At 42.1% G+C, this 11,478-nt stretch overlaps 1 protein-coding gene across 1 annotated transcript; it reads left to right on the forward strand.

Annotated features, from left to right (window-relative positions):
- Positions 1-618: 618 nt before the first annotated feature.
- LOC124647332 (putative inorganic phosphate transporter 1-13) lies at positions 619-2,368 on the forward strand. The gene is made up of 2 exons (XM_047187294.1): positions 619-1,248; positions 1,325-2,368. Exons 1-2 carry the CDS (start codon positions 619-621, stop codon positions 2,366-2,368), a joined length of 1,674 nt encoding a protein of 557 aa, XP_047043250.1.
- The last annotated feature ends 9,110 nt before the right edge of the window (positions 2,369-11,478 follow it).

The raw sequence follows: 11,478 nt of genomic DNA on the forward strand, positions 1-11,478 counted from the left end.
TGTTATAGATGAGGTCTTTCATCGCTAACCAACACGTTTTCCCCGTCCCTTACGGTTTGACAGCATTGGCCGCTTCGCGCACGCACGCTTGGGCTTGCTTCGAACACTAGGAGCCACCCCTTCATTTGGGCATGAAGTCCATACAAGAAATCCATCTGTCTCGCACCCTCTAATGTTAACAAATTTAACACGATCTCGTTGTTGCCGTCAACCTTTAATTGTTTTTCCATAGAGCACAACGGTGCCGCTTTGTTGCCGTCTTCTGTCGAAGGTTAGGGATGTCAGCAAGTTTTTCATCAAAGTTGTCAGTATTTCCTTTTTCGGCAGCCAGTTCGTCACGAAGATATATAAAAAGGTTCGTTAGTCAAGTTGTGCGTTGTATGCCTTCCTCGGAGAAAGTAACATGGATCTTATGCAGCTGTCAAAGAAAAACAAAAGATCTTACAATATGCAGCTGTCCTTCCAATGACAAGGATATTCGTCCAGTCGTTTAATAGCAACAAACACATAATTTGAACCGCAACTTTATCTAGTAGTTAGCTTTGCAAAAATCTGTACGAGAACTACATATAGCATGGGAACCTGAAAGTTTGCCAGGGAAATTTTCCGGAGATTACAATGTTCACAACCTGGCCTGCTCGTAGGCACGCGTGCAGCTCCCTTTTCTGCCACCTGAATGGCGTCGGGAGCGCCATGCTCTACCGCATGCTGGACGCGGTGACGTCGGTGAAATGCGAGACGCGACGGGCTCGCAAGCAGATCAAGGTGCTCCAGGCCCTGGACGTGGCCGGGACGCAGCTGTATCACTTCACCACCATCGTCATCGCCGGCATGGGTTTCTTCACCGACGCCTACGACCTCTTCTCTGTCTCCCTCATCGCCGACCTCCTCGGCCGTATCTACTACAATTCAGCGGACGGCAAGCTCCCCAGCGACGTCGCAGGTGCCGTCAGCGCTGTGGCTCTCTGTGGCACGCTCCTGGGGCAGCTCTTCTTCGGCTGGCTCGGCGACAGGATGGGGCGGAAGCGAATCTACGGCGTCACGCTCAAGCTCATGGTGGTGTGCTCGCTCGCGTCCGGCCTCTCCTTCCACTACAAGCCCAAGTGCATCATAGCCACGCTGTGCTTCTTCCGCTTCTGGCTTGGCTTCGGCGTCGGCGGCGACTATCCGCTCTCGGCGACCATCATGTCGGAGTACGCCAACAAGAGGACTCGCGGGGCCTTCATCGCCGCGGTCTTCGCCATGCAGGTGTGTGTTACCTTAATTACGAGAGGCATCCTTCGGAGCATCGTTCTGAAATTGTTTCCTCGTCGATCTTATGAAGGGTCTTGGGAATTTGGCTGCTGGTGCCGTCGTTCTGGCGCTCTCCGCGAGATTTAAGAACACGGCCGCGTACGAGACTGACCCAGTTGGGCAAGCGGACTACGTATGGCGCATCGTGCTCATGCTCGGCGCCGTTCCTGCACTACTCACCTATTACTGGCGCATGAAGATGCCTGAGACGGCGCGCTACACCGCGCTCATCGCCAAGAACCTGAAGCTCGCGGCGTCGGACATGGCCGCGGTCCTCGACATCGACATCGTGCCCGAGAAAGAAGAGGCGGACGCCATAGAGAGGCATGAAGAGTACGGCCTGTTCTCCATGGATTTCCTTCGCCGCCACGGCCGCCAGCTCCTCAGCACCACCGTGTGCTGGTTCGTCCTCGACGTCGTCTTCTACTCGCTTAACCTCTTCATGAAGGACATCTTCAGCGGCATCGGCTGGTTTGGGGACGCGAGCCAGATGAGCCCTCTCGAGCAGACTTACGAGATAGCCCGCACGCAGGCCATCATCGTGGTCAGCGGCTCTCTTCCGGGGTACTTCCTCACCGTCCTCCTCGTCGACCGCATCGGCCGCATCAAAATCCAGCTCATGGGCTTCACCATGATGACCATCTTCATGATCGGCCTCGCTGCCTCCTACAAGTTCTGGTCCAGTCCCAGCATGCACGCGGGCTTTGCCATCATGTACGCCTTCACCCTCTTCTTCGCCAACTTCGGCCCCAACTCCACCACCTTCATCCTGCCGACCGAGATATTCCCCACGCGGCTGCGCTCGACGTGCAACGGCATATCAGCTGCCGGGGGCAAGTGTGGTGCCATCATCGGCGTGCTCTGGTTCCAGTACTCAGAGACGAGTACCCGCAGCTCGCTGCTTCTGCTCGCAGGCTGCAACCTGGTTGGAATTTTGTTCACGCTTGCCTTGCCGGAGACCAAAGGGATGTCACTCGAGGACATCACCGGGGAGATGGAGGAAGTGAGCGAGCCATCAGAAGAATCTGCCACCGTTGCTGAAGCTGAGTTCATCCACAGCGTGGAAATTTCGTGACCATCCTCTCTTCCCGCTGCTGATGTAGTGTGTTTTCAAGATTTGTTCAAAGATTCACAAGTTGTCGGGTATCCTTCCAATCGGTGTTTGGACTCGCTACTGGAAATTTTGTTTTTCCGGCCGGATATAGCTCGGTTTACCCAGTGTCTTTAATGACAAAGCACTTCGCAAAGAAAACACACGGCAAAGAATCAAACTCGGCAAAGAGCTTTAAAAAAGGGAGTGTCTAATCATCAGCTAGATGAAAACACAATTGGGTTCAAGTCAGATTTCCCCCCACCCCATTCAATCCCACGTTCAGTTAGTCATTCCCCGTCAGTCGGATGTCCTCCAGAAAAAAACAGCTGGCAACGATCAGTCCCACCTCCTAATGATCAGTCCGGTTTTTTTTCTGGCTTTTTTTCCTGGGCCACTAGGCTTTTTTCCTGGGCCTCTAGGCTTTTACACCAGCACAGGAGAAACCAGGCCTCCCAGGCCTGTTCTAACAACTACAGCCACGTGACCATCTTCTTCCTCCTCACGCAAACCCCTGGCACACCAGCGACGGCAAGAAGAACAAGTACGGAGATCAGAAAAAAGGAAGAGATCCACAAAACAGATGGAGGGTAATGAGAAAACTTACACCAACATGAATGCCGATGCAGCTGGGCAAGGATTTGCCCCTCCTTCCTCGTCAGCAGAGGCATGTTACCCCCCTCCTCATCCTGCTACTTTTCAGTTCTCCACTATCTTCATAACCAGCCTCTCACTAGATCTCACTTTCTTGAGGAAAATCATGTACCTCTCCAACGCATTGTCTTGATCTGCATAATTCTTGATGATTTTAGCACAGTGACATGCATAATGAAGGAGTAGAATAGCATGTTTCAGAGAAATTCAAAATAGTAGAATAACTCATGGATATGAATACACACAGTGACAGACATGCATACCCATTTAACTAAATTACTGAGAATTCCATAGACTATTTAACTGAAGAAATTCTCTGTTTACCTTCTAACAACCTTACTATGTTGAAAAGACATTTACTAGAAAAAAAACTGAGAGAATTAGTCAATTAGAATTACTGACATAAACTAGCAGGTAGACATTTACCTGATCATAGTGGAAGTATATGTGGTAGAACAAGTAGACGAACAGAAGTATCCGTGCCATCTGCATACACAAATGGTTGCCTACCTTAGAAAAGATTTTTTGAAACTTCACAAGTAGAGTAAAGATCAAATTTATAGAACGATGTATTGCAGCTTGATACCAGGATAAATTGCTATTACTGTATCCCAGTCCCCAGGCCTTTTTAGGAATGTACAATATTTTGTTTTTGCAAATTAAATATCACAAAACACAGTAAAAAAGATTGAGGTACTATTCCAGTAGCAGCAATTTTGAAAAAATAACATGGTAGAATAGAGTGTATGAGGGAATAAGGAATTCCCTAACCTACAGCAAATACACATAACAGGTTTGAATATGGCTATACAATTTGAAAATGCTCATTCAATGTATGATTCAGGCACACTGAAGAGTCATCAACTTATGATCAACTGCATGAAATAACTTGTCACCTACAGCTACTGTGTAGGAAACTAGGAACTTCACTTACCAGCCATGCAACAAACCATCCAGACACCATTCACAAAGATAGGCCTTGGATTTTTTTAGTCCAGCAGTATCAAGAAACCTTCATGACATAGGTAACAGGAAAGGTCAGATAGAATGTGTCGCAGAGGTACTTGGTATTAGGAGCATGCGGTACAATCTTCGCATAATAGAGGAACGTTTTCCGTTAGTACACGACAAATTAAGAAGATCAAAATTGCATCAGACTAGAAATAGTAGGTGTTCAACAAGTCCTAGCACCAACTTATAGCAGGTCATTATGGTAAGACATGCTCCATGATATACTAAGTGAAATGAGAATTGATACATCTAGGCATAGTTGTGAAGCACTCAAAAAAGATTACAAACGGAACTGATACTGATAGATTGGTGTCGTCAGTGCCAAACATACTTTGAAGTGATACTATTATTGTAAATACAATCTATAAGTAACTGTTCCAGAAATAATATAGTTCCCATGAAATGTTTATTGCATGAAAGCCAAGAATAAAACACTCACTGCTTCACCACAACAATTCATGTATGATTGTGGCTTTACCAGCAACACTGGGACATCCCCAACTGAACCTGCACCGAATTCAACACACCGAATAAGTAATGAATCTAATCAAAACTAGGAATAAATATTATTGTGAGCCTCATTCCGCATTAAGTCTACCAACCTATTTTTACCAGCTTTAAAAATGCATGAAAATTAGGAGCGTTGTATGATTATTGTGGTTAAGTAGTGAAGCACCGCCAATGTATTTGATGTTGACATTTTTATACAAATTTGCAGGATTCAGGGCAATACACGCAAGGCTTTCAACAAGCAATCAGTATACAAGATGACTTGTTCAAAAAGGTTTGAGCTAACTAAAAAAATAGAGGAGTAATAACATATTTGTTTCGAGACTAACTGTTAACATTTCTCTAGACAATGAAAGACTCAGGGCTAAGCATGCAAGACATTCAACAAACAATTGATGTCCAAGATGAGTTCTTCACAAAGGTAAGCACATAAAAAATTAAAAAATGTCAGAATATTCTTGATATGCATAGGATTTATAGATAATCATCTTATTGCAGGAAGGATTTACATATACCGGCTTGCTTCTTAGTGGTCTCACAGAGAGTGAAACATATCAAACACAGTATGCTAATGCTCAGGTATTTAAAAATACAAATATCTGAAAGAAAATTAGCTAACAACTTTTAGAAAGCATGAAAATATTAAATTGTCCAAACAATATGCAGGTACCAGCTCATGGTTCAAACAGAGAAAATGAGGGTGCAACCAACAAAAGTTTACTTAAGAGACAGGGGCCACCACAGGACAGCAATCATGGCTCATCGGATGCATCGCTCGGACAAGATAATGAAAACCCATGGGATCTAAGCATGTTTAATGATATGGAACTAGACCAGGTAATTATCAAACATCATCCAAAAAATCTGCAAGTAATAAATGTTATTGTGTAAAAATACTTATTAATTACAAAATGCATGCAGGTAACTGATAGTAGGGATGGACAAGAACAAAACAATCAGGAAAATGGAACAATGCAACCTGACAATGTCGATGCTGATGATGAAAATGAAGAACAACGGAAGGACATTACAGAGGATGATATAAATATCTTTCTATCAAATGAGAAACTAGCTGCTGAGGGTGTTCAACAGGAGGGACATTCAGAAAATGAAAGAGACACAGAGTTCGAACCTCATGTAGGAATGGAGTTTGCGACAAGAGACGAAGCTCAGAAGTTTTTCAACATGTATGCTTACAATGTTGGGTTCTCGGTCACCTGTGTTTCATCTTACCGTACTACAAGTAAGAAAAGAAACAATGAGGTCATAAGGTTTACAATGAAATGTAACAAGTATGGCAAAAACACTGAAGAGGAAAATGAGCAGATTGTTGCGCAACGACAAAGCACAGTAATAGCTAAGACTGATTGCAAAGTAGAAATGGTATTCAGTGACAGACAAGGAATGTGGAGAATCACAGGAATGCATCTCTTGCACAACCATGAACTATGCCCACAGAGCAGGTTCTACAGGTCACATATATACATGTCAGATGCTGAAAAAGAAATGATTCGAACAATGAAACATTGCAACATGCCAACCAGGGACATGGTTGCAGTGTTGGCATTTATAAGAGGAGGCATGTCACTTCTACCATACAACAAAAGAAAAGTCAGCAACTACAGCACTACCATAAACAGAGAGGTGACAAACAATGATATGATGGAGGTCTTGGATTGGTTTCACAAGAAAAAGACAGAGAACCCAAGATTCTATCACTCAATGGATTTGGATAAATGCAACAAAGTGAGGAGTGTATTTTGGGCAGATGCTAGAGCAATACAGTACTATGACATCTGTGGTGACTGTGTGAGCTTCGACACTACATTCCTAACAAATAAATATAATCTCCCATTTGCACCATTTGCTGGAGTGTCGCCACACGGAAAAACCTACCTATTTGCATGTGCATTCATTATAAATGAAACAGACGACAGTTTTGAGTGGTGTTTCCGAGAGTTCAAGAAAGCAATGGGTGGCAAGTGCCCAAAATCAATTATAACTGACCAAGATAGAGGAATGGCGAGTGCAATACCCACTATTTTCAGAGATTCAATACACAGATGTTGCTTGTTTCATGTTAAGAAAAATATTGATGATAAAGGAGGGCCGGTGTTCCAAGCAAATGAAGGGTTGTATGAGGAAATGCAGGACATAATAGATAAATCATTGACAGTCCATGAATTTGAAACACTATGGCAGGCAATGATAACTGAGTATAAAGTGGGGCACATAAAGATATTTCAGGATATCTGGAAAAGCAGACAGAAGTGGGTTCCGGTTTACTTCAAGAATAAGTTCTTCCCCTTCATCCAAACAACAGCTAGAAGTGAAGGCACTAATGCATTGTTTAAAAAGGGGGTAGGACCACAGTTCAGCATGACAAGCTTCCTGCGGGAGTACCAGCGGATAATGGACACAATGCATGCAAATGAGGATGAATTAGATCATAATGTAGTAAACAAAAGAGTTAAAGAAAAGAAGTTCCTAACCGCATACTACATCGAAAGACAAGCCCATGAGCTCTACAATATTTCCATCTTTAGGAAATTCCGGAAAATCCTAAATGATGTTACAAGACTACAAATCGGAGAAGATGAGAAGGGCAAGATATACTCGGGTATTTCAGGCAACCAATTACCCAATAAAAGAGCACTGCACACGTAGATTACCTAGTCCAAGTGAATCTACAAAACCAGGACTACTCATGCATATGCTGCAAGTTTGATAAGGATGGTTTGCTTTGCTCTCACATCTTGAAAGTAATAATGCAACTACAAATAGACAAGATCCCGGAAAAGTATATAATAGATAGGTGGCGGAAAAGACAGAAAAAACTATTCAATCTTCCAGTTCCACCAGAAAATGAGGACAGCATTGTTCTGAGATTTAATGTTCTATCTAGATTGTTGGGATACACAGCTTCGACTGGTTCAAAAACCAAAAGAAATTACCAGTACTTGTTGCAAGAGATACCAAGGATAGAAGCAGAAATGGCAAGAATGAACAATGAAGATGAACAGGTCTCAGAAATGGGACAAAACAGTTCAGCGCGGACAGTTGTCAATTTAGACCCTCATCGCTGAAAGTGCATCGAACATACACCTACTTGACCCAGATGTTGCTGATACAAAGGGCCGCCCTAGGTTGCTGACTATAAAAGAAAGAATTAAGCAGAATAAATTCTATAGTTGCAGCCACTGTGGTTCTAATAAGCATACAAAGAAAAATTGTGACAAGCTGCATTTGGTCTTCAATTTACCAAAAAAGCCAAGAAAACAAAAGAAAAGGGACAATGGTGAGATTTATTTTCTTACTGTGCATATAGCAAAAATCTATAAGCTACTGATGACTAACATTTCTTCGATGACAGGTTCGCAAACTGAGGGACATGGAACAAAAACGAAGAAGTCCAAGAAAGCCACAGAACCAAATGATGAACATCAACCCCTATGTCAGCCAAGTGTATCTTCCTCGGTGAACCCAAACCAAGATGGAAACTAGGGAGATCAAATAAAAACATAGTTGTGTCAATGATGTAATCATGGGTGGCAGAATTAAAAACTAAATTTGTTGGTTCTTACTGTAATATTTATGTTACTGCTGCACTATTCATATGTTTATGGTGTGGCATAAGCAAGATCATAGAAGTGAGCATTCTGATTGAGTGTTGCAGTTGGTAACACTACTACAATTGTACATGCTGTGAATTATGCTCTTCACAAAATTTCATCATCAACTTGATACTATAGATGAGCTAGTGACTTCGAAACATCCAGCTACCGCAGAGGGAGAGACAGAGAGGAAGCACCAGATAGAGAGGTACCTTGAGGAGGAGAGCAGCGGCTGCTGATGGCGCTTGTGCAGCAGCTACGTTGGCGCCTGATTCATGCCGGATGGAGATGAGCCATTAGGGCCGTAGGTTGGAATCAAGAGTCTGAAAAATGAGAATACTTAAAACTGAAGTTAAGACTGAGAGAATACATAATTAAGAAAAACTGAAGATGTAACATAAATTTTGGACCAAGAGTAACAATCATACGAACAGATATGATGAATAAAAGCTAAACTTCAGCAAAGCTTGGGTAACTTCAAAATCTAGAACAGATTAGTTCAATTTTCACACACTAATGCTCCTTAGACGGACAGTATACTTAGAAACTCGGAACCAAGAGTTACTACATAAAACGAGATAATAACACTAAATCCCCGAGCTCAAAAGAAAAAGTTGAGGAGAATGAACCTTGAAGAGTGCGTGGCACCGAGCACGGGCCTCCCGTGCTTGACTGGCTTGTAGGAGAGGGAGAACTCCGCAAGGTAGTGGCCAATTATCTCAGGCTTGATCTCAACCTGGTTGAACATCTTTCCGTTGTAAATCCCCACAAGGATTCCTATTATTTCTGGCATGATGATCATGTTGCGGAGGTGGGTCCTCACAGGCTCAGGCTTCTCACCAGCAGGGGCATTGCTTTCCTGTTTACAAAGCAAATTAGAGGATGCAGATGGTAGTTGAACAAAACAATCAGTAACAAGTATCTAAAATGCTAACTTAGATACTTCACACTATAGACAAATAAACACACAATGATAAGTGAGACCAAGGATGAGGGTTTAGATCTGAAGACTAACTTCATAGAGCATATGACACTTGGCTGAACATAGTGAGTTGATGCAACTTTCATCCTTGGACTAGAATAATATTGTCTAAAATATCAAGAAAACTTATGATTAGAGACTAACAAATTAACTGAATACCGAAACTTGAGAAAAGCACCGGTAGATCTATTCCTTGGGAAAACAGAGTATTTCTGCAATGACCCTTAGAGCAGCTGCCCCCGGTGGGGCTTAGGGAAAGGCGTAACCTAGTGTAAATTTTCACCAATGCTAAACAACCATGGTGTCACGTCACCCACCCAAATTTTCACTACCTAAACATGCTTCTGGGAAAAAACATTTAGGTGTATCTTTCTACAGACTTAAGAAAAAATAGACTAGCAATGACAATAGCGACATTGAAGTATATCTTTCTGCAAAACTGATGAAATGGACAAAGAATGACAAGAGGGACAATGCAAATCTACACTGACAAACAAAGAATATTATACTGAAAATCAAAGAAACAGACTAACCTTGTTGTTCCTTGTAGAACCGAACAAGCATTCACTCTTTGATCTCCTCCTCTGATCTATGGCAAAAGTGGACTTGTATCCACCATCAAAATCTACCGTCTACACTAAATTGAAGAGATGTTGAATACTAAGAGGATGGAGAAACAAACATCGAAGATAATCAGAACAGAAAATGAAAACAGAGAAAATGATTTAGCAGCCAACATTCTCACCATCAGCGATGTTGTTCATCATCGTTTAAGCAGCCAAACATTGTAGTAGCAAAACATTTTATCAACGGGTAACTTAAGATTCAAGATACAAAACAAAAATTAAATGATCAAACATTTTGCAATGCTTGATGAATCATCATTAAGAGACTTAAGAAAGCATCTGAGGCAATAATGTACTGAGAAACAAACTAATGATACAGCTATAGCTTAAAGAAACAAACTAATAAAATGAGAGACTGGAGAAGGAAAGACTGAACTAATAAAACTGAGAACAAGAGACGGAGAAGGAAGGACTGAGCAAGAATGAAGAAATAAGACTAGGACTGAGAGAAGAAGAGACATAGAAAGAGGGACTGAGCAAGAATGAAAAATAAAATAATGAGAGAATTAGACTGAGAGACCAAGGAATAAAAGACTGAGCAAATAAATTTGAGCAAATTAAAATGAGAGACTGAAGAAGGAAAGACTGAACTAATAAAACTGAGAAGAAGAGATAGAGAAGGAGGGACTGAGAAAGAATGAAGAAATAAGACTGGGACTGAGAGAAGAAGAGACATAGAAAGAGGGACTGAGCAAGAATGAAGAAATACGACTGCGACTGAAAAAATGAGGTAAAAAATCAAGAAAGAAGAAATAAGGGAGATACTAAGATAAAATGGTGAATCCTCCTCCTTTACCCGGGCTTGGAACCGGCTAGCCAACTTATAAAAATAATTAGCATAGGCGGAGTTACCCCACCCAACCCATAAAAAAAGACAAATGCAAAAAAAGCCAATGCAAAAAGGTGCGAACGCAAAAAACATATGAATCCCAGATAAAAAGCAAGAAACAATAGTGTTTCACTTAAAACGAACATTATTCGGTCCTCGCCAGTAATGTCCAAACATGCACAAAAAGCTATTACTAGAATTTAAGTCTCATGCTATTGTTCGTTAGTGCCTCTACAGTACAAACAAACATAACTGCTTTTCCATAGCTTTTAGTCGAAAACAAGTGCCTATTGCTATTCACAAAACGCTTGACCATCCGCAACTGCCTTGCTATTCACCAAACGCTTGACCATCCGCGACTGCATGCACTCGACACCTCCGATAGACTCAGGGATGAAGCTGGCGAACAAAATCTTCCTACACACAAAGCAAACACAAAAACCTATTTTATTCATATCAAAGACAAAGATGCCTAACTAAAAATCACATAAAAATGGAGAGAACACAAAAAACAATGTACCTTGACATAGAAATTCGTAACTAAGCTACGATCAGCTTTATTGCCTACGTGGAAGAACAGACGATTAGCATACTGAATGCGAAGATGAACAATATCATCACTACTGAATTCCTTCCGTAGATCCTTGGCGGGGTCAAAAACCTCCAGGGCTTTCATGATAAACACTCCACAGTCATGTCTGGTAAAAAAGGGGATAGGTCGAAATGCAATGAAAAAATATCCAACAAATCTTACAAAAGAAAAAATTACATTCTATCAATATGAAAATGAGAATACTTACGCATTAGCCTGACGTGGCATGTTAGGAGTCATGACTCGGAACTTCTTGAAATTAGGTTCATCGGTTTTA

The sequence above is a fragment of the Lolium rigidum genome, chromosome 4, assembly GCF_022539505.1.
Source record: "Lolium rigidum isolate FL_2022 chromosome 4, APGP_CSIRO_Lrig_0.1, whole genome shotgun sequence".
Taxonomy (NCBI): Eukaryota; Viridiplantae; Streptophyta; class Magnoliopsida; order Poales; family Poaceae; genus Lolium; species Lolium rigidum.